Here is a 25343-nt window from a genome sequence, read left to right on the forward strand (position 1 = left end):
GGAGATCTGGATCTTTATGGTGGATTTCTGGGAACAACTACTCTTCCTTTTTAAATCCAGCATAGTCCTGCCCTCTCAACTATCCTCCAGCTCCTCACTCAGCAAATGATCTTGCTTCCTTAGCCATAGTTAAAAACAAGAATCAGACAGGATCCTCAGCAGTTTTCTGCTGCTGTCACTAACACCATAATCCCCAAACAACCCAACGAAATGCTGCACCGTTCCTTTCTTCGCTTTCTCACTAGAGAGGGTAGGTTATTTCCTTTCCTTTGCTCCTCATTCCCTCTGTGCTCCTTACGGCTTTCCTTTATCAGTGAGCCCCTCTTTTCCCTCTCTCTTCAATAAATCCATCTGATTCTGTCCCACAAGCATTTAATCATGTTTAGTTTCTTGTTACCCTAAGGGGGGTGGGGGGAAGAAAAGCTAAAACTTTACTTCACCCTATGTCTCTCTGGAGCTATCTCCCTATTCTTCTTTCCCTTTCGAGGCTAGCTTCTTGCAAGAATCTTCATATCAAATCTTCATTTCCTCACCAAACACTCTTCAATTCATTGCAATACAGCCTTTTGAGGGTCAACTCTAACAGATGCTCCATCCTTATCTTCTGGTTGAGCATTCCTTCCTGCTAGAAGTGCTCCTCCCGCAATTACCATATTACTCTTTTCTGTTTTTTCTTTCACGTCTTTGATTCCTCCTCCTCTTCAGTCTTCTGCAGATGTTCCTTCTTCTATCCTCTCCTTAATTGCTGGTATTCATCAGGGTTCCATTTTCAACCCTGTTCTAGGTCATCTCATCTGTTTCAGTAACTTCAACTACATCCTCATGTGTTCAAGACCCAGCCCTTATCTCACTGTTGAATCCCAGAGCCACGTAAACTCCGTTCTGGACACTCTTCTCCTTTGTAGCCCACAAGCACCTCAAATTCAATATGCCAAGAAAGGGAACTCGTCATCTTTACCACAAGGCTGCTTCTCCACTAAGTTCCCAGCTCAGTTAGTAGCACCACAACCCAGTTAGTTGTCCAAATCAGAGTCCTGGTCATCAGGGCTGGCCTCGCCCCTCCCCCACTTACTGAAATACCAAGTCCTCCTATTCCACCTAAAAAAAAGTCTCAAGAATCCCGCTTCTCTCTAGCTTTACTTAGTGCTACTGCCAGAATTTTGGAAATTCATTCACTTAAGAATCTATCATCAACTCTTGCCTGGATTACTGAACAGCCTCCTAGATCCTATTTTGACTCCCTCTAATCTATTCTCCAGTTTGCATTCAGAGTGATCTTTAAAAAAACAATCCCCTGATTAAAATCCTTCATTGGCTCGTCATAGTTTTCAGGATCAAACTTCCTTAACACAGCATGTAGGGGCTTTCATGAACAAGCTCCTATTTACTTCTCTTGACCTCATCCCTCAGCGATACCCCTGCTGTCCACTCATATTCAGCCAAGAGACTGTACTTGTTTCTGCCAACATCACCTTTCTCCAAGCCCTGTCTCCCTCTCACTTCCATGAAAAACTTCTAGAGAACTTTAGGTCCTACCTTAGGCATTAACATCTCCAGAAATCTTGAATCAGGTGCCCCCTCTGCTGAACTCTGCCAGAGCACTTATCACATTATAAAACAACTGCCTGTTACCCAGCTTGTCTCCTTTTTCTACCTGGTTGCGAGTTCTTTGAGGGCAGGGATCCAGTCTTAGTAAACTTTAAACCGTTGGTTTTTATATGACTTGGTTTATATTATACAACTGTCGTATAGAAGACCCGCATAAATTTTCAATGAGTTAATATGCTAAGTGGTATTCTTTTGAGTACAGGTAAAATAAAAACAGTATCTGTAAGTACTTTAAGGTTCATAACACAGCCATCATCTCTCGTTAATTTCTGTAACAATCCCATCAGGGAGGCTGTACCACCAACTATATTTTAAGTGTAAAGAAACAAGAACAGAGAAGTTAAGTGACTTCACCGAGGTAGGACTCAAACGTAGGCCTCGCTGTATGAGGACTGAGAGTCTTCTATCAAACAACCACATCTCTATTGAAATATTTAGAAATGAGTGAGGTAATTCATCCTGCAGTAGGACTTCAAATCACCCTCTAACTGTGAAATTTAATCTTTGGACATTAAAAAAGGGGGTTATTAAATGAATTTTGAAAAGAAAAGGTCTAGTTTGAATTAATACCTGTATTGCTTAAATTTTTCATATATGAAGAAACATTTCCATTTTTAACCATTGTATTTAACATCTCAGAAAGCTGATAAAACTGTAATATCTGTGGTAGTTACAAGGTTTATATGTTTATTAATACTATGGAAAGGTGAAAATAGAGTCAGAAAGCATATCTGTTCTTGGAAAGGTTCCTAGCTGTATGCCCTTATAAATGCCTTGTCATAGCCATCTTCTGGGTCTTAAATACCACTAATATTCTTGGTAGACACAGTCACAAATGAGCAGCAATATTACCCATTTCCTTTAACCTACCTAGGATTAACCTACTTTCCTTGATGTGCTGACAAAGACCAAACTCAATTCAAAATGAATTTCTCATAGGTCAAAAATTTTCTTTCAGAGATTAATTCCCAAGCATTTAGGATCATCTAATGCTGGCATTTCTATAGGGATATATCATAATTCTCATAGTCAATTAACATTTTCTTTTCTTTTTTTTTCCACACTGCTCAGCTTACGGGATCTTAGTTCCCTGACCAGTGAAAGCGCCAAGTCCTAACCATTGGACCATAAGGGAATTTCCCACAGTCAATTACACTATACTCTGGAGTGAAAAAAAAAAAAACCTCTTCCCTCCGAATAACAAAGTATTTCAACATAGCATTATTTAAAATATTCAAACAATTATTTTAAGTTCATTTTTGAGACATATATCAGTAATTTTAAAAAACCAAAATGAATACTTACAATACATCCCTGAAGTCTCCAAAGACATACATATGCCTAAAGCTGTCAATAGCTATTACAGGGCAATCTGCTGGAGTTTTCTGTATATGCAGAAGAGGATGTCTAAATTTGTCACAGTCAGCATGTAAAAAGTTTATTGTACCTTTAAAAGAAATAGAATTTGGAGAGGTAGATTAAAATATTCTTTTGATGGTCAAAAGAGGAAGAGGACATGCAATCAGCTAAGACATTTCTGTCTAGCACAATAGTCAACGCTCACACAGTGTATTCTCATAAGTTTGCAAGTTCATAAAAAGTGACATACTAAAAAACCCCAACATGCTTTAGAGTAATATAGACCACAAAAACTAAAACCTAAATATTACAACACTTTAAAAAGGTAGGATCTTAATTCTTAGGGCAGAGAGTATAATTTCCTTAGAAATTATAGGAATTAAACCCAAATTCAAATGCTATAGTGAATTTTTAAATTTTCTTTAAATGGGTAAAAATGGGAGCATCTTCATTTCATCAAGGATGAAGGATGCCCTTCCAGTCGCTATTGGTTGATTTTTAATCCAATTCAACCCCAAAAATATTTACAGTGACTAATATGGGCATGGCTCTATACAAAGCCTTCAGTTTATTTTGTTTGACTTTCTTCTCTAACTACAGAGGGAAAGCTGGTGATACCTCAAATTCCTTTTTGATGCTTTGGAGAAGTCTGCAGAGAACTACTCAACTTTCTTCCATTTGAAATATAGTAAATGTTAATCTGACTGTGTAAGTTCTCTCAGCAATATTTCTGGGACTATTAGAAAAGGACCAGACAAGTATCACGGTGCTGGAAGAAAGTGCCTCAAACTAACACTGTCCACCCATGACCCCACTTTTCATGCTGTTTGATTTTAGAGAGCTAAAAGAGTCAGGGTTTTTTGTTTTTTTGTTTTTAAAGCTATTGCTTCATATTATCTCTACTAACGCCTCCCATCCCCATGTTTTCATGTAAATTCAGGAGTTGAGTAGAGTTAAAATAATTTGTTAAGTTTTTAACCCAAAAATGTTTATGTGGGTATTAATGTAATGGAAAAGGGAGAAGGTAAAAAAATAGAGAAAGGAAGGATATAAACAAACACCTTAATCTGTCTACCTTTTTCACTTATTAATTGTCGGGCTACTTCATTCTGGAATATTTCTAAACTCTCTGTATCTTCTTTCATGTGGAAGAGTATGAGAAAAGGCAGTCCTTCTTCTGTCAATTCCTGTATAGAGAAGTATTCAGTGAGAATTATCAGGCCTCTCCATTCAGCTCTAGCTATTTTCTAGGTAGGAACAACTTTAAACCCAGCCCACATAACATGCAACAGCTGCAACATCCCAGGAAAGAGATCCAATGGTGTAAATAAATGCCTTAATGGAAGAAGGAACGCATGCCCTCCACCTGAAGTATCCAAGCACTCAGAGGACTCACATGTCCTGCTGTACTGTAGATGCTGACCTGCCTTAAAGTAATCACTGGGCTGACCTGTTAGCTAGTATTGGATGAAGCCATGACATTTAAAACGTGAGCTGACCAAAGGAGGAACTATGCTGATTCTTTTTCAAGATGTTGATTTTACGAGGGGATAAACAGTCTTCACGGATAACACTGAAAAACTGAGTGTACCAGCAATAAATAAATCTAACTGATTTGCAAACTTATGCTTATTCTAAGGTTTATTGCAAAAAACACTCCACTTACATGAGACCTACCAAAAGCTGAAAAGTGTGATTCAGAACAAAAGACAAAAACCCTATAACATAGCCAGTTTTCAACCAATACACAATTTATCAACATTATTAACAAATACTTGCCACTATATATGTGTATGTTTATATACCTTGTATGTATACATACACAAAAATACCTTGAAATTTTTGTTACTTAAAAAAATTTTATTATTGTTATTGGAGAATACAAGAGAAATGTGATAAGTAGACAGCATATTTTGATCATTTATTCTCTCTGACAAATGCTAAGTTCTGACTCATAAAAAAAGTCCAGAAAGGGCCTCATAATAAAATCATTTCCATTAACAATTCTTTTGCCTATCTCTCTGTAATTTAGGAACTGCCTCAGCAGAAAGCACACATGTCCTTATCCTAAAAAAACTGAAACTGGAACCTAATTTATAGGATAAGAGTTTTCTTCTGGTTCCTGTCTCTATGTTTAAGCCTGTTCCACTCATACATAGGATAAATGATTAAGCTTTTCATCAAGTTCACCTTTTTTTGTTAATTGAGATATATAGTCGGCCTTCCATATCCACAGGATCCACGACTGGTTGAATCCATAGATGTGGAACCCACAAATACTGGAGGGCCAACTGTAAGGGACTTGAGCATCCGAGGATTTTGATATCCGTGGGGGTCTGGGAATCAATTCCCGGCAGAAAGCAAGAGATGACTGTAATTCAAATACCATAAAATGCAGCATTTTAAAGTGTACAATTTGGTGGGTTTTATTATATTCACAAGATTGCAAGCATCAACACTATCTAATTCCAGAACATTTCATCACTCCTAAAAGAAATCCATAGTCATTAGCAGTCACTTCCCATCTCTCTTACCCCCAGCTCCTGGCATTACAATGATGTTTTAGCAAACTGATTTAGAATTTCTTCTTCCTCACTTTTTATCTCTTGTGCTCACATTTTTTCTTTCCCAACACATTAATTGCCACTACTCCTCCATGGTTCTGTCTTTGGACTTCTCTGCTCTAGCCTGGCAACTTCAACTATGTCAACAATCTCAGTCACCACCTCAAATTGGTCCCTTATTTATATCTCCAAGTCCAGTTCCAGTACCTTCAATGCTCAACATAAAATGCACTGTCCCCTCCTCTTAATTCCCTGTTTCCATTAGTACTTCTCTTTCTCTTTTATCCCTTTTGTTTCAGGACTGAAATGCCTCTTTTAGAAAGCCATTCCTGATTCTATCCCATTTCTGCCAAAGGTAGAACTGAGTTCTCTCCTCTGAACTCTCACAACATATTCTCAGTGCCCCTCATGTGGCATGGGGCATGTCTTTATATTGTCTGTACATGTGAACTACTGGATCGAAAACCCCTTAAAGACAGAGAATCTTATTTCACTTCTCCTTTGCTCACAGATTTTTGTACACAATGTGTAATCAACCTATGACTGAATAAATGAAGACACAAATGTTGCTGAATAAATACTAATTGGGAAAGAAGACTCAGCAGTTACCTTTTGGAAAATTTGAGAGCTAAGAAGTTAAAAGCAGAAACAAATATATTACTTTATTAGTAATAAAATTACTAATTTTGTAAGTAAACAAAAAATTGTTTAAACAAAAAAACACAAATATGGATGAAATAACAGCTGTAAAGAGACAAGTAATAAACAGATTAATAGTTCAAAACTATGTGAATTAGTTTGCTAAACTAATTTATCAGTACATACATTAACATAGTAGCTGGTAGTTTATGCTGCTAGAGCTTCCAGGTGTACCCATGTCCACATCCATACCAACATATTCTTTACCCAGCAGGTATTAAAGGATTCAGGAGAGGGGTAGCAAGACAACCAGGTTCAGAGGTTAACAAATCTTTCCCCATAGTTTAAAGGATTTATGGGTAGTTGGTTACAACATGTAATAAATCTAAAGAATTATTAAACATGCCAACTACTGTAGGGCGGGAGGCAGGGCTGGGGGAGGACGGACAGACCCCTGTTTAATTAAGATTTTCCAGCTCCATAACTTTAAATTCTGTTTTGAAAGTATCCCTGTAAGAACTGTCAAAGCAGGTGAATAATCGTGACAGGTTACTAGATCTTTCTGAGCCTCTAAGGACTAAATGATACAATAAAAATGTAAGTTAATTCAGCTAAACATACCTGAAGCCCTGAGAACTGAGAAAGTAGAAGGGATGTTCATTTGATAAAAACTAAGACAATAAGCAAGCAAGCTTTACTGGAACACAACCATACTTATTTATGTACTATCAAGGGCTGCTTTTGTGCCACAACTGCCAAGTTGAGTAGTTGCAACAGAGACTATATGAACTGCAAAGCCTAAAATATTTACTATCTGACTTTTTACAGAATTGCCAACCTCTGACTTGGTGGGGATTATATGGGTGTGTTTACTCTGTGATAATTTCTTCAGTTGTGTATTCAATACCTGAGCTATGCACTTATAATTCTTTGAAGTAAGTATGCATATAGAAAGGTTTTTTTTAACTTTTTTTAATGTTTTTTAAAAATTACATTCTTAGACTGAGGGTTTTGAAAATGAAGGAGTAAAATGAAATGAAAGATATGTTTCGAATACAGTAAAGAACAGAGAGATGCACCTCACAGACACAGCTCTTTGTACTTGCTCCTCCAACCTCTTAGGTTTTTGTGTTTTGTTTTTGTGGGAGTTGTTCAGAGTTTGGGATGGGCTTTATTTCAGGCGCATGGGATCACTGAGGACAGTTACATAATAACTGATAATTGCTTTCATTATTTACGATGGAAAGAGAACACAGTTTCATTCTTTTAGGATAGACAGGAATCAGAAAAACCTTTTTATACCAAAGGATTATTCACTGTATGTAATTAATTGTAACTAAAATCTGCAGAGCACTGCTTCTAAAGCAGTCCCCTTAAACAAGGATCTTCAACCAAGGGTGTGATCAGAATCCCCTGAGAGGCACTTGCAAACTCATTTTCAAGGCTGTCATGAACCACTGCTATTGCAGGAAATACAACAGTGGGGTTCTGGGATAGCAGAGGTGGAGAACCATTGGCCTGTATTACGGAAATAGCTATATGTACTTATGTTCACTGTATGATTTTTATAACTGATAAGTTCTGTGGTAAAATAGTAAGATGGGTGGAGGAAGCTTGCTCTTTTGGAAATCTTAATTAAAAATAACAACACACATTAGAAAGTCCGTACCTCTCCATTTTCAAATGTTATTTCTCGGACAAGAGGAACACATTTATCTTGAATCCAATTGTAAGTCCCATCAAAATTTGTCATAGATCCCAAGTACACCATATCTGGAGCAGAATGCTGTTATAAAAACAGAAAAAAAAATTAAACAAATCTAACCTGTGCTAGCAAAAATGCATTCTTAAAGCCATCTATGAGCCCAGAAAATCTACACAGGATACAAAAGAAACAAAAAACATGGAACTCCTGAGAAAGAGGGCTATAGATGGTAATAAGCTGATAACTCTGTGATTATCGGGGACCTGATTATCCAACCTGTGATGTGTAAGCCTTCTGGTTTCCCTTGGATTTGCGTCAATTAAATGTTTACCAGTATCTTCATCAATAGCAGGCAGACATTGTGAAAAGAAGAATTATCCTAATGATTTAATTTAGCTATCTCTCCCTTCAAAAATGTTAGAAGAAAATTTGGAGACTTCCAGTGAAAAAGCCTTGAAAAATACATGATACTATATAAATCTAAGGTATGGCTATCTCTAAAATTAATTAACTGCAGTATCTGTTTCCACATTCACTCAAAATTGTATCTATGAAGTGCCTAAAATGATGGTAAATAGCTAACATTACCTAAGCCAACTTACTGTGACCAAGCACTGTTTTACCACTGTAAACACCTTGTATGTGTTGACTCAATTAATCCTCGAAACATCCCCATAAAGCAGGTACCAGTATTATCATTGCTGTTTTTACTAATGAACAAACTAAAGCACAGAGAAGCTAATAAACTTTCCCAGAGTTATACACCTAGGAAGGTAGCAGATTCTTTTTTTTATTTTATTGAAGTATAATTGATTTACAATGTTGTGTTCATTTTTTCTATAGAGCAAAGTGACTCAGTTATACATATATATGTATAAGAATATATATATATTCTTTTTCATATTCTTTTCCATTATGGATATTGAATATAGTTCCCTGTGCTATACAGTAGGACCTTGGTTATCCACCCTATATACAGTAATAGTTTGCCTCTGCTAATCCAAAACTCCCATTCCTTCCCTCCCCTACCTACTCTCCCTGTTGGCAACCACAAGTCTGTTCTCTATGTCTGTGAGTCTGTTCGTAGATATGTTGATTTGTACTGTATTTTAGATTCCACATATAAGTGATGTGGTATTTGTCTTTCTCTTTCTGACTTAACTTCCCTTAGTATGATAATCTCTAGGTCCATCCATGTTGATACAAATGCCATTATTTTATTCTTTTTTATGGCTGAGTAATATTCCATTGTATATATGTACCACATCTTTATCCATTCATCTGTCGATGGATATTTAGGTTGTTTCCATATCTTGGCTATTGTAAATAGTGCTGCTATGAACATAGGGGTTCGTGTCTTTTTTGAATTATGGTTTTGTCTGGGTATATGCCCAGGAGTGGGAGTGCTGGATCATATGGCAACTCTATTTTTTGTTTTTTAAGGAACCTCCGTATTGTTTTCCATAGTGGCTGCACCAATTTACATTCCTACCAACAGAGTAGGAGGGTTCTCTTTTCTCCACACCCTCTCCAGCATTTGTTACTTGTAGACTTTTTAATGATGGCCATTCTGACTGGTGTGAGGTGGTAAGGAAGGTGGCAGATTTGACATTAAAACAGTCTCATTCCAGAGCCTGTGCTCTTAACAAGAAAACTACACTGAGAGACACATAGATTCTGATAATCCAGAGATGGTCACACTATGTAAGCTATTATTAAAGAAATACAATTGCAGAGAATACAGGCAAATACCTATATGAATTCAAAATAGGAAATGAGCTTTCTAAGCAAAAAATTCATTCATATGACTACAGAAAAGTTGAAAACTTCAGTGTCAAAATGCCACAAAAAAAACACCTTAAAATGAAAACTATGAATTAAAAAAAAAATCCATAGATTTCTATTTGTGTGTGTGTGAAAATTGCAATGACAGACCGTTAGGTCAATTTGGGGTGACAATACTGTGATTTCTGTCTCTCTTTTTTGTGGCTACCATCACCTGGGCCTAAACAGCTACTTCTAAGTTTAGACACACCTAACTTCTTAGCCAAGGTTAAAAACAACCTAGCACTCCTTAGTATCTGGCAAGTACCAGGTGAACTTATACCCCAGGAGATTTGGGAGCTTGGCTAGTCTCACTCAAATTGGAGTGATGATCACAGACCACTGAAGCCTTTTTTTAAATTTGAGTCCCAGGCCAAAGGCAAAACAGAGAGGTGAAAAAGGCCTGGGGATCAAGGGATCTCTAGTCCCAGCTCTGCCACTAAATGCCTGTGTGACTTTAGGCTTGTGTCCTCATCTTTACTTTGAAAGGTTTGGATTAGCACAAAATGATGCCTTAAGGTTCCTTCCTATATTAAAACTTTATGATTCTGTGAACATTAACATGTACAAAACTACAGATAATACTATATATGTACTTAAATTATATTAAAAATTATACACTAAGAAATAGCAACTTACCCCTGGTGGTTTGTAGATTATGTTGTCTCCACTGTATCTTTCTGGTTTTGAAACAGCTCTAATGGAAAGAGAGAAGCAGTAATAATATTTTTTAAGAAAACTAATGGCAGCAATATACCTGAATGAAGCAGAATTCCCTAGCTGTTTTGCAACATATAAACTATAACAACTTGAAATATATACTTGTCCATCTTCTTTTCTACTTATAAGATTATGCAATACCGGGCTTCCTTGGTGGCACAATGGTTAAGAATCCACTGGCCAGTGCAGGAGACACGGATTAGAGCCCTGGTCCAGGAAGATCCCACATGCCACGGAGCAACTAAGCCTGTGCAGCACAACTACTGAGCCTGCGCTCTAAAGCCCGCGAGCCACAACTACTGAGCCCACGCGCTGCAACTACTGAAGCCTGCAAGTCTAGAGCCTGTGCTCCACAGCAAGAGAAGCCACCACAATGAGAAGCCCGTGCACCACAACGAAGAGTAGCCCCCGCTCACCGCAACTAGAGAAAGCCCACGTGCTGCAACAAAGACCCAACACAGCCATAAATAAATAAATAAATAAATAAATAAATAAATAAGAAAGCATACATTTAAAGGATACATTTAAAGGAAAACAAAAGCATACATTTAAAGGAAAAATTTAATACGAGGCAGATTTTTTTAAAGGGAAATTTTAGTTAGCTGTTTTTGTGACTCAGTATTTTATCTGTGGATTGGCAGTTTGGGCACTAAATAGCTGTTTTTGACCCCAGATTGTTTCTAGTAACTGAGGATCAAGGTCATTGATGTAGTCACATAAACCAGTCACACAAACATATTATCTGCTTATTAAGTCAGACTCAACCATGAATTCTTTTTTATTTTTAAAACCAAAACTTCTAAAATAAAAAAATAGATGAAATAACCTACACATCATTAGAATATAGTTCCATAAATGACTAATTTTTTGTTTATTTGTTTACTATTTCCCATGCCTGGTACAGGCACGTAATAGGTGAATAAATATTTGGTGAGTGAATTCTACAACAAATTCTAAGTCAAAATGGGTAACTTTTTCTCTCTCTAAATTATATTTGGATTAAATGAACCCTGATTTATCTCCAGGTTCTGACTACAGTAGTTAGGAGACAGGGGCAAGCAGTGCTAAGCTAGATTGATGACACTGGAACAGAAAGGAAGAACATGCTCCATTCATTCATTCACTATTTACTATGTGCTTCCTTTGTACCAGCTATGTTCTTGGCACTTGGTACACAGCAGTGAACAAAACTGACAACATGCTCTCATGGAGCTTCCATTTTTGTGGGGAAAGACAAACAACTAGATATTTTTATCTTGGGTGGTTAAAAACAAACCAAAAAAAGGTGCTATGAAGAAAAATAAGTGGATAAAGAAAGACAAGTTGGATGATGGTAGTGCTATTTTATATACAGCTATCAGGAAAGATCTTTCTGATGAGATGATATCTGGACAAAGCACTTTGGATAGAGACAGTAAGGGCAAAGGCTCTGCTGCAGAAGTGTGCTTGCAGTGTTTGAGGAATAGCAAGGGGCCTGCGTGGCTGGAAACAGTATTATAAAAAGCATGGGGGAGAAGTTCTTTCGTTATTTACTCTGTACAACAATCTTCAAAAAACACTGATAATGTTTACAATAAAACACACATAAAAAGCCTATAGAAGCATTTAAAACAAGGAAAAAGGTCACAAAATGAAGAGGACATAGTATGCCAGAAATCTGGGCTCTACTCAAGATAGGTACCACAATAGAGTCTACCAGTTATAGACCAAAGAAAAGAGAAAAATAATATTGTATAACGTCAAAGGATGGGGGAAGATAACCTCCAATGAGAAGAAAGAGTCAAAGACAGAACCATAAGAATGATTCCATTTTGAAAGAGAAAGAAAAAAAAAACAAGATAAAGCCAGAGAAGTCAGAAAGGTAAGGATCAAACCAGGGAGTTCAACATAAAGTGTAGACACAGCAGAAAAAGGACAGGGTAGTTGAGGGTCACATCCTTCAGAGAAATTGAAGAGGATTAAGATTGAAAAAAGGCCACTGGATTTGTTAATTAAGAAGTCACTTCGTGACTGTGTAGAGAGAAGTTTCTTTAGGGTAATGGAGGTGAAAGTTAGCTTCCAGGAGTTTAAGGTATTTTAACTGGTTAAAGTATGAGAAATTCAAGGTAGCCAAGCAAAACTAATCTCCGAAAAAAAATTGAGAATGAAAAGAAAGAGATGAGATTATAGCTCAAGAGATAGAAGGGACAGATCAGGAAAGAGAATCATGTTTTTGGAAAAGGAAAGGAGTTCATGAAAAGGGTCAGGTTGAAAACATGAGAAAGCAAGGACAACTGATGGATCAAAGCCCCAGAGGATTTTGAAGGGACAATTACAAGGAAACAAGTAAAGAGGTTAGCAGTGGAAAGGAACATTGTTCCTCTGAGACAGGGAAGGGAGAAGAAAAGGTGGTGGAGAGCCAGAGATGAGTAAAGATGATGAAGTTCATGGTCATTAACGAGAAACACTGTGTTGTTTCAGTTTGGAAACCCCACAGGTTAATAAGCATTTTTTGTGACACAGGATAGTGTTAGTAAATGAGCTGAACAAAAGTATGAGAGTTAACTTGTCCAACCTTTTCCTCTTACCCACATTTTGAAATAGAATATAGTATAGAAAGAATAATTAACAGACTTAAACTCTTAGAAAGAGGTCAGAGATAGGTGTAAAAATTTGTTGGTGACTTTAAGAGGACTGAGATAATCTTTGGAGAGGTCATCTTCAGAAAACGACCACACACAACAAGAATTTTAACACGACAGCTGAGCTGACCTGACCCACTAACACACTCTCAGTTAGGCTACTTACCCAAATGCAGCTAGAAAGGCACAATCATCATGCAAAATATTTGCTACTCTTTCAAAAACTCTATAGTTTTCTGAATCCTTCTGCTCAAAATATCCAATGATATTTCTTTTGCTGCGCTGTAAAATAAAGTATGTAATTACTTTATAAACATACATAGTTCTTTAAGAATAATGTTATTTCATTTACCCAGCTGCTGTTCAATTATCTCCAAATGAAGTATGACTATAAATGCATAATTGGCTTTTAACACCTAGTCCAAAACTATTAAAGATTACATTAGGTTGAAAACAGTCTTAACTATCATCTAATATAATAATTTCCTTCCAGCATTTTATTTTAAAATTTCAAGAAATACATAACTGTTTAATCAGTGACAGTCCTTCCTAAACAAGATGACTAATTCTAAGATGTGTTAAAATAATACATCAATTCGTAATGTGTGACTGTTGGTAGAGACTCCACCGTGGGTCTCTCACACTTCTACATAAGGGTCTCCAGTAAGCAAACTACGGAAACTTTGGTTGTGTATGCCTGACATTAACTTCTATTTCTTCATAATTCAGGCTACCCTTTGCCCTCAATTAATTCAAATTAGTGCAACTTTATTGTATTGCTATATACATTTTATCCAAAGGTTCAGTAAAATATTAGCATTTCCCTTGAGAATTAATTCAAGAAAACTTCAATTTGTTAAGTATATATATATATATATATATATATATATATATATATATAAAATCCACTGCAACGAACTATAAGAAAATGCCAGATTCTTTGATTGCATAAGAATTTGTTTACATTAATCAGGCAGGCTTCATTTGATCCAGCAAAAGTTAATGACTTACATCAAGAGTGGTGATTTCTGCTAAGTCATGAAGTTCTTGAATGGGGTCACTTTTTTGTTGCCTGATGTAATCTGCAAGTGCTTTCACTGATCGCTGACCCCTGTATTCTCTCTTCATCATCATCCCATTACGAAACAATTTGAGGGTTGGGTATTTGCTTATCCTATATCTCTGGGCTATATCAGCTAAAAGAATGAAAAAAAAAATTAATGTCACCCTCAAACTCAGTCTGAGTGGGCCCATTAGCCCAACAGTCAAAAACCTTACAATTATTTAGGGAGAACATTTTGGTTCATATAATTCTTTTCCAGTATTAGAGAAAAAAAGAGTTTATACTGATTAAGAGGCCAGGCTCCAGACATATATTACCTGGTTTAAATCCCAAAGCTATTTACTGTATGTGTGAACTTGTAAGGTGCATCAACTCTCCATGCCTTAGTTTCTCATCTGTAGGGATAATAATTTCTACTACATAAAGTTGTTTTAAGGACTAAATGAGACAATACAAATGCATGACAGAGTAAACTCTAAATAAATGTCAGTAAGTATTATTATAGATACAGTCTAGAAAAAAATTGGAATGTACAAAATTCCAATTTTGAAAACAGTCATTCAAGTCACTTTATATTGTGAGGATCTCTTACAGTATTTAATAAAAAGGAATTAAATGTAAATTAAAATCACTCTTAAAGGCTAAAAACTAATATTAGATTCTTTGCTAGTAGAAGAATTTATAATCCCACATATGCAAATTTTGTGTAAGCTAATACAATTAAGAGCAAAACTCAGCAGTATACACTAAAAAAAAAATCCCTTTATTATGACCTATGGGTATACTCTCACACAAATCATTAAAATTAGGATTTATAGCCTCAAAATAAGAAACTAGGTAAAAATATATGCTGATCTCACTTTTAGGAATCACAATTACTAAGATACTGACTCAATCAGAATGGAAAAGCCTTCAAATTTTTCTGCTGTTATTTCCAAGAGGTAGCAGATAGGAGAAATCAATGGTTTCTAGACATTGGTAAAGCTCAAATGTCATGCTAGTCACATGTATGAGAATGATAAAAGATACACTACTTTTTTAGAGTGAAGGGGACCTGAGAGAGCACAAGTAGCTTAAAACAGATGAAAAGAAGAATTTTTTTAACTGAGTTTTAACATGAGGGCAGAATTCTAAAATGGTGGCAAAAAAGAAAAAACACATGAAAATTCTCTAGCCCCACCTCCATTCCTAGTAGTTACAAAACAAAACAAACAGAACTGCAATAAACTCTGTTAACCATCTTAATTTTCTAGGAGATTAGATGGTAGAAACAACTGTACCTGAGGGTACATACGTATATGTGTGCTGACAGTTTCACAGGTGTATACATAGGTCGAACTTAATTTGTACATTTTACAGTTAATTCTAGGTTAGCTATACCTCAAAAAAGATTTTTAAAAATCTAAATGAATACTGACTATACAAAACAACAACAATAATTATGCCTTATGGAGTTTGACACAAATTAAAATACATAATAACAACAACAACATATAAACTGGGGGAGGGGATGTAAGCAGAAGGTTAATGATTCTAAGTATTCTAAGGTCTTTACACTGCCTAGGAAGAGGTAAAAGTTCTTATACTATTTCGATAAGTCAAGGTTGCATTTTTTCCTAAGATAAGAAATCAAAGAATACTAAAATGGTGTATTAGAAGTTAAGGATGGAATATGTGTTCTCAGAAGGGGGTTTGGAGAAAAGACTATGTAATTAAGATCACATAACACTTTTTTAAACTCCATGGAGGATTTATAAAGGGGAAATATACTTGACTATTAAAATTCTTTAAACAGAAGACAGATATGAGCAAACAGACAGAACCACTGGTCATACATGAGATCGAGGAGAATATTTTATTCACCAAATCACAGAAATCTGAAATAATATTAAGATACCTTAATATACAAGTATTTAAATAGACATTAATCTGTTTGGTTTAGGAGTTAATACTTTTTGAAGCAGAACACTAGTGGATATATCAGCCATAAGCCCTTTTTCAACCTGATAAATTAATGAGAAAACGTGTCTTTGAGGTGTTGTAAAAATGGTGGTTCTATTACCTGATCAAGGAATTAATTAGATTAAACTGGTACTACAAATTCAGGGGTAAGAGTGGTTCTATAAGCAAGTAGAAGTCTTTTAAGATAAACAGAGGCACCTGTTATAAGGCAAAGGCCACAAAGGCTTAGGCTTAAACTACTTAGTAGAAAATCAGCCCAAAGAAATAATAAAAAGTATGGAACTTTACCTTCCTAACTAAAAAACTCATTCAGTCCCCAGAACACTACACACTGAAACCTAGCATACTGTAAAATGAATTTTTGCAGTGATATATAAATGAAAAAGTTTTTAATAAAAATGCTGTTAAAATTAGGTTAAATAGTTCTATAATACTAGCCAATGCTACAACGCTGTGGTCTGGAATGTGGAAAATGTCTTTTTAAAAGTTCCTATTTCCCCCAAATATCCATCAGTAGGAGACTGGATAAATGAAGTATGGTGCACCCATACAATGAAGTACTAGGCTGTTATATAACGGAATGAAAAAGATCTCTTTGTGCTGCTAAGGAGCAATCTCCAAGATACACTGTGTTAAGTGAAAAAAGCCAGGTGCAGAGAAGGTGAAAGAAATATGGAGAAGAAACTTGGAAAATAAGTAGGAATATACATATATGTATATATACGTGTATGTGTGTGTGTGTATATATATATGTATGTGTATATATGTATATATACATATATACATATACACATACATATATATATATATATATATATATATATATATATATATATATATCTTTGCGACACTACCTCCTCCAAAAAACAACATCAATGGAAGAAAATGCAAGGAGAAGTCAGGAATGGAATTCATATCTCCCTGACTATACCTTGGTTTTACAGTTTTGACTTGGGACCAAGGAAATGTTTAATAGTAAAACAAAATTAGATTAAAAAATTTTAATATTGTAATTGTTATTTTGAACTAAACACGCACAAATTATAAATAAAGCACACGAGTAATCACGCTAATGCTATTAAGAATCAAGATTTTCAGCATAAGGAAAAAAGATACCAATATAAAATTGAGGGAATTAAGTAAAAACCCTGTAATATTTAGTTTGAATTGAAACTACTAGCAAAAATTCATGATGTGTTTTTCTCTTTCAAAAATACATATTTCTAAGTAAGCTCTTTCCACTGAGAGCTTCATTGGCTAATTCTACCAAATATTTAAGGAAGAAATAATTCCATCTCCACACAAACTTTTCTTGAAAATTGAAGAGAAGGGATTACTTCCCAACTCATTCTGTGAGGCCAGCATTACCCTTATACCAAAACCAGACAAAGACATTATAAAAAAATTACAGACCAATATACCCAATAAACAAAATTAGAGGACTTACACTAGTGGACTTCAACACTTACTGTAAACCTACAGGAATCTAGACAGTGTGATCCTTGCATAAAGACAGATGATAGACAAACAGATCAATGGAAGAGAGTCCAGAAACAGACCCACATATACATGTAGAAGTGATTTTTGACAAAGGTGCAAAAGTAAAATCTAACTATATACTACTTATAAAATATACATCTAAACATAAGGATGAAAACACTTTAAAATTAAAAGGATGGGAAAAATATTCTATATAAAACTAATCAAACAAAATCTCATATAGCTATATTAATAGTAAATATGTACACATTAAGGCAAAAAGCATTACTACAGATCAAGAAGGTCCCTTCATACTAATAAAAAGTTCAATTCCCCAGGCAGATGTAACAATTCTGAATTTCTATGTGTCAAATAAAAACCTAAAAATACATAAAGTAAAAAATGACAGAACTACAAGGAAGATCTATAATGATGGTGGGAGATTATTATCACACGTCTTATAGCAACTGATATAACAAATAAAATCAATAAAATATAGAGAATTTGAACAACACAACTAAGAAACGAGAATTATTTGACAGATATATTATTCACTAGCCCAAAGCTGCAACATACACATGTTTTGCAGGTATATATATATCATATAAAAAACAAACATATGATGTATCACAAAAAAAGTCTCAACAACTTTCAAACGATTCAACTCATAATGAGAAAGTAAATTCTACATGCCATGGATCAAAGATGAAATTACAAAGGGAAACCAGAAAATATTTTGAACTGAATGATAATGAAAAATACATATCAGAACTTGCAGCATGCAGCCAAAGCAATACTTAGAATGAAATTTATAACATTAAAATGTGTATGTTAGAGGGAAAAGGCAAAAAAACAAAAAAGTATTAATCTAAAAAAAATCATAAAAGAACAACAAAAACAAAGAAGAAAGAAGTGAATGAAAAAGATAAAAGTAGAAATTAATGAAGTGGAAAATAAATATACAATACAAAAAACCAAAAAAGCCAAAATCTGGTTCTTTGCAAAGGCTAATATAATAAAATAAATAAAGCCCTGGAGAGACTAACCCAGAAAAAAAAAAAGAGAAAAAAACACAATTTCAGGAATATAGAGGGAGTCTGCAACTCAGATAATAAGAGAATATTATCAATAACTTAATGACAGTAAGTATGGAGATTTCGATAAAATGGAAAAATTCTCACGAAACCACAACTCACCAAACCAACACTAGAAAATATAACTGGTCCTAAAATTATTAAGGAAGCTGAACCCATAATCCAAAGCCTTCTCACAAAGAAAACTCCATTCTTAGAAAACTTTACCAGCAAATTCTACCAAACAGTTAAGGAGCCAATAATGCTATTTATACAACCATTCCAGAGAAAACAAAAAGAGGGGACATTTCCCAAATATGAGGTCAACATAATCTTTCTGCCAAATCTGACAAGGAAATGATGAGAAAAGAAAAATACATGTTAGTCTCAATTAAGAACATAAGATGCAAAACTTGTAAAGAAAGTATTAAAGTGAATTTAGCACTGTGAACAAAAGATAATACATCACAAGCTGGATTTAGTCTAGCACTTCAGTTTAATGCTTGAAAATCAATCAGTGTAATTCATGACATTAGCAGAATGAAAGAGAAAGGTTCTACTACTTCTCAAAAGAAACAGAAAAACATTTGGTAAAATCAACATCTACTCACACTTAAAAATTTTCAAACAAGGAATAGAAGGGAACTTCCTTAATTTAATAAAGGGTATCTAAATAAACAAATACCAAACAACTTGACAGTAAAACACTAAAAGCTATCCTGCTGATATCAAGAAAGAAATAAAAATGCTTGCCATCACTTCTACATAACACTGTACTGGAGTTCTTAGTGTAATAAGATAAGAAAAAGAAATAAATACACATACACACACTGGTAAAGAAGTAAAATGTCATTATTTGCAGACAATCTTACTGAGTTCACAGAAAACCCAAAAGAGAATCTACAAAAGGATTTCCACTTCCAAGCAGGATATAGTAGGTAGCAGAAATCTACTGCTTCCACTGTGATGACTGGGGAAAAAACCGACTTTTTTTTTAAATCACATTTTTAAAGATACCAGAGACCATGAAACCAATGAAGACTAAATGAATTGAAATTCCAGAAAGGAAAGGACCATTCCTAAGTAAGCAAAAGCTCACTCACTGGCATTTTTTTTTCCTCTAGGTTTCCTATGCAATATTCCTTTTAGAAATTAAATCTGCAACTTGTGCAGATTTAGGGCCAAGGATTACACCTGCATAGGCAGAAAGAGAAATCAGTGAAGCTATTCATAGTACCTGGGCTGGAATGGTGGACTGAAAGGGACCCTGAAACACACAGGAAGTTTTCCCCAGAGGATATTTACTGAGTACAGGGGTGGCATAGGAAGCTGGGGACTGAGCTAAAAAGACAGAGTAAAATCTCCCATGACCTTGTAGTGCTTAGGAGATACTGTCTAATTGTATAAAGGCCTGCATCAGCATCAAACATACAACCAAGACATTTGCCAGATTTTGAAGCTGCCTAGGCAAGGAAGCATCTAGATGTTGAAAACACCATGAATTTTTAAGACAAACAGGAAGAAAGTTATTGGTGACATATATGAGACAAATTATTAACATTCAGAATATATAAAGAACAGTTACAAAAGGACCATCAAAAAGATAAATGGGCTAAGATTATCAGTCAATTTATGAAAGAAACACAAATGGCCAATAAACATGTAAAAACATGCTCAGTTGTAATTAAGAAGTAACAAATTAAAACTACCAGAGAACACATTTGGCCCATCCTATCAGCAAAATAACAATAACTTTTTAAGAATTTTTAAAATCAATATTATCAAGCCCTATGAAGGGAAAATATATCCTACTAGGTCCAATTTAGGTGCACATTCAATGTTAATAAAGCTAAACTAGGGACTTCCCTGTTGGCGCAGTGGTTAAGAATCCACCTGCTAATGCAGGGGACACAGGTTCCATCCCTGGTCCGGGAAGATCCCACATGCTGCGAAGCAACTAAGCCCGTGCACCACAACTACTGAGCCTGCACTCTAGAGCCCGCGAGCCACAAATACTTAGCCCATGCACCACAACTACTGAAGCCCACGTGCCACAAATACTGAAGCCAGCGCACTCTAGGGCCTGTGTGCCACAACTACTGAGGCCGCATGCTGCAACTACTGAAGCGTGCACATCTAGAGCCCATGCTCCAGAACAAGAGAAGCCACCGCAATGAGAAGCCCGCGCACAGCAACAAAGAGTAGCCCCTGCTCGCCGCAACTAGAGAAAGCCTGCGCGCAGCAACGAAGACCCAACGCAGCCAAAAAAAAGAAAAAAAGCTAAACTAGATTAGCTGGTGCCTGATTTGCCAAGGAATTTAATCCCCAAAGGATTTGGGAGAAAAAATATGCAATAGACCCAGAAAGAAATGAACTAGTGTAATACGAAACATCCATTTTCTATTTGTGGCCTAAGGATCAGTATGAAATTGGACAGCAAGAGGCACTGCTACAGACAATATAATGCTTTCAACTTCCTTAACTTGGTGAATTAGTGGGCATAATCGGAAAACAGTGTGCTAATAGCAAATACGCATAAACTAGAAGTGAAATAAATAAGGCTACAGATGGACTCCAGAGAGTCTTAAGTGCTAAATTAATGGAATTTGAATTTTATCCTACATGTGATAAGTAGTCACTGAGCAGCAAAGCTGGGCTTTAAAAATATTCACCTAACAGTGGTAGAGAACCAGGGAGACTAGTAAGGAAGCCACTATAATAGTCCTGGAGAAATAAGAGTCTGTGTACCAACTTAAAAGTACAACCTTTAGGTTGCCTTAAAATTCTAGTTATGGGGCTTCCCTGGTGGTGCAGTAGTTGAGAATCTGCCTGCCAATGCAGGGGACACGGGTTCGAGCCCTGGTCTGGGAAGATCCCACATGCCGCGGAGCAACTAGGCCCGTGAGCCACAATTACTGAGCCTGCGCGTCTGGAGCCTGTACTCTGCAACAAGAGAGGCCGCGACAGTGAGAGGCCCGCGCACCGCGATGAAGAATGGCCCCCACTTGCCGCAACTAGAGAAAGCCCTCGCACAGAAACGAAGACCCAACACAGCCATAAATAAATAAATAAACCCAAAGTTAAAAAAAAAAAAGTTAAAAAAAATTCTAGTTATGGATAGAAAAAGATTTAACACTTAAAGACTATTGGAGGAATAGATACTTGCTTGCTTAATTCTCAAACAACATCATGACAGCAAGTATACTGCATAATGAAGTGGCTTTTAATTATTAAGAAGCAAAAACCTGGGACTTCCCAGGTGGCACAGTGGTTAAGAGTCTGCCTGCCAATGCAGGGGACACGGGTTCGAGCCCTGGTCCGGGAAGATCCCACAAGCCGTGGAGCAACTGAGCCCATGTGCCACAACTACTGAGCCTGTGCTCTACAGCCCACGTGCCACAACTGCTGAAGCCCGCACGCCTAGAGCCCATGCTCTGCAACAAGAGAAGCCACCGCAATGAGAAGCCCATGCGCCACAACAAAGAGTAGCCCCAGCTCGCCACAACTAGAGAAAGCCTGCGCATAGCAACGAAGACCCAACGCAGCCAAAAATAACTAAAAATTTAAAAAAGAAGCAAAAACCTTAAAATTACATTGATCAATAATCTCAGACATAAAGGTGACTTTTTACAAGCTTTGGTCAAAAGTGATTTTAAGATAATTACAGTGTGACATTTTGACAGTATAACAAAGAATGACTTAAGGAGTATAATAAATGGAGGGGTTTTTTAATTATTATTAACTGGATGGATCAAATGTTAAAATGGATGTCAAAGGAATTATAAATTTAAGAAGGTTAACATCTCGCTGACTGGAAAATTAGCACATACTTTTGCTTCAGTGGTCACTTACTTTGCCTTGATGGGTTCTGCCTGCCAGCCTGCCTGCCTAATGCCCAGCAAGGTTCCAAATGGGAAAATGCCTCTCCTCTTGTCTCAGCTATGTCCCTCCCTGCTATGATTATCCATGTCAGATAGTAAAAGAGGCAGATGATTTCAACAGGAAGGTCTTACTGTTCTGGTTCCAGGATAAAGACCACTGCCGCCTATGTACTTTTTCCATTCCCAAACCATGCCCTCCCACAATGTGGTAAAAAAAACAAAACAAAAACACAACAGCAAAATAAAACCCTAAACAGAAAAATTACAAACAAAGCCTATAAGCTTACTCAGGATTCAGACTAAACCTGCTCATCCAAGTTCTATTTTATGCACATGAATTCTTCACTGTATATTTTCTTTTCTTTTTTTTTTACTGAAATATAGTTGACATATAACATTGTATATAAGTTTAAGGTGTACAACATGTTGATTTGCTACATTTCTATATTGCAATATTACAATATGGTCCTCACTGTAGTGTTAGCTAGCACTCCTATCACTTTACAAAATTATGATTTCTTTTTTTGTGGTGGGAATAATTAAGATCCAGTCTCTTAGTAAGTTTGATGTTAATACAATATTGTTGTCTATAATTATTTTCCTATTCTTAATGTCTCATTTGTGTATAGCTCTTATAAAAACTTCTCAATTTCTAATGTGGAAGGTTCAAGTTGCATTGGAAGGCAGACAAGTGTGAGTAACTCTGGTATTTGGGAGCAAGTGCTGCCTAATTCAAGGACAATTACAAAGTACATTCCTAAAAATGTTCGTGGGAGTCAATGTTCTGCACTGGCCAGCAAATAATATAAGAACGTCTCTTGCTCAGTGCCATACAGCCTATAGCCACTGGAGGGCAGCAGAGAACCTGGTCCCACCAGGGGCAGATGGATGGGACTTCCTACATCTAAGGCAGCATGACCACCAGAGAGAGTGATGAATTCTACTCTCAAACTCTCCAAAAGAGGCTGCATAAGATTAGATAAAGTGATATCATGATCCATAGTTGAAGCAAAGGCAAGTTTCAATTGTGTGTGTGTGTGTGTGTGTGTGTGTGTAGAAATTTTGGAAAACACAATTACAAAAAAAGGAAACAAACACTTGTAATCCAACTACCACTGGGGAAAACCACTATTAACATTTTGGTTATATCTTGCTGACTTTGAATAAAAGCTGCTTAACTAGCAGTTGACATGTTTCAATTGAGAAAAAATGAACTCTAAGGTTAGTCAAACAGTAAGGTCTCAGCATCAATACTTGCAGAATGGGTATGAGCAGCTTGGAAGAAAATCCTAGAAAAAGTAGAGTAACACTCTTTAATCAAGAGTGTTACCAACACTCTTAATGGCACAGAAGTCAATAAATATTGTGTGGAAAACCACAAAAATCAATGACTCAGAATTGGTAAGTGATTGAACAAGAGTCAGATTCTGAAAGTGAAACTGTTTCAGGATTACTTGAATAAGTTACTTCCCTTTTTAGGTACACAAATGAATGATATGACAAAAAAACCTGTATCTAAGTAATTCTCAAATAGTTCTTATGACAGACATAAAAATCCTAAGTGATAAGAAAGCATTGTGCTATAGTTCAATTTTTCTCAGTTTTTTTTCAGTTACAGATAAAAGTGTGCCTTATAATCAGTGACAAGTAAACTTGACAAAATACTGAAAAAAATACTTTACCGTATGTTGAGAGATAATGATATAACCTATTTAAAGTATTTAACAAAGCACCTGTAAAACTAATAGTTCATAAATGCTGGCTACTATTTACCCATCCATCTATTCAATAACTATAAATAAACACCGATTATGTGCTAGACACCCCAATCCAGTGCTAGGGATAGAGGGGTAAAAAGATAAGGTTCTTGCTCTTATAGAGCTTACGTTTTATCATTATTATTATCATCATTAATATTACTACTGCTGCTACTACTACTTCTAATTGTTTCCACAGACTAGAATCCTAAATGAAATTCTTAAAACTCTTAATGTATCATACATGTAACAAAAAGATATACCAGTTTGGATTCCCTAAGATCAGTATAAAAGAAATCCTCTAATAAGTCCATAATAAATATGTCTTCACCAGAGATGTAGAGATTCCTTTTATGGGACCCCCAGCTGGGAGAAACTAAAAGGGCAATTGTCAGATCTGTGACAAATATGAAACACAGTACCCGTCCTCTGCAGGATAAGTGGGGACACAGCGGCCATCACAGGACATAAATGCTCTCTGGGCTGTAGGAGGGAGCTGCTCCTCTATCTGTACCTTGACTCTGTCTCTTTAATTGCCCTGACTTCCTTTTCCTTTTTCTCTTCCTCTACTTCTCTTCTACTTTGTCTGTTCCCTACCTTAAATACAACAGATGGAGAAGTTAGGGGCTTAGGAGGTGAACTAAATTTTACCACTAGATGAGGGTTTTTCAAGCTACAAGATTTACACTGGGATTTCAAAAAAATATAGCTAAGCTTAAATAGTTGGAAGCTTCCTGATGTCATTCCAGCAACAGTCTAAGTTTAAAATTCTCTTACAGTTTCCAACCTTTTTTGGGGAAGGCGGTAGAGTGGGGAAGGGAAATCAAAGCTGCTGCAAGCAGCTCATACACAGAAACAAAAGGGCTGACTGAGTGAAATGAGCCTGTTATATCCACTCTTGCCTTCTCTCCTTCTCCAGTTCCAAGTTCTCAGCCTATTTACCTGAACCTTTCAACAAAGCAAGTCCTAGGAAGGGCAGATAACGAAGTGAGATAAAGGTAGGGCAGAAAGCACTCCATGGGATGCTGCTACGTGGAAGAGACAGAGATAGAAAGAAATGCGGGCAGCAAACCTAGAATTATGTACTG

General features: G+C 36.1%; 1 protein-coding gene across 1 annotated transcript in view; it reads right to left on the reverse strand.

Moving 5' to 3' along the window:
* The window catches only part of ERP44 (endoplasmic reticulum protein 44), an 86569-nt gene that overhangs the window by 13988 nt on the left and 47238 nt on the right, over nucleotides 1-25343 (reverse strand). The window contains exons 5-10 of the mRNA XM_007197063.3: nucleotides 14052-14236; nucleotides 13207-13322; nucleotides 10339-10396; nucleotides 7840-7956; nucleotides 4043-4154; nucleotides 2914-3055 (exon numbers count right to left, since the gene is read on the reverse strand). Coding sequence (XP_007197125.2) covers nucleotides 2914-3055; nucleotides 4043-4154; nucleotides 7840-7956; nucleotides 10339-10396; nucleotides 13207-13322; nucleotides 14052-14236 — 730 coding nt within the window. The remainder of the gene's footprint in view (nucleotides 1-2913; nucleotides 3056-4042; nucleotides 4155-7839; nucleotides 7957-10338; nucleotides 10397-13206; nucleotides 13323-14051; nucleotides 14237-25343) is intronic.

Source organism: Balaenoptera acutorostrata, chromosome 6 (assembly GCF_949987535.1).
Source record: "Balaenoptera acutorostrata chromosome 6, mBalAcu1.1, whole genome shotgun sequence".
Lineage (NCBI taxonomy): Eukaryota > Metazoa > Chordata > Mammalia > Artiodactyla > Balaenopteridae > Balaenoptera > Balaenoptera acutorostrata.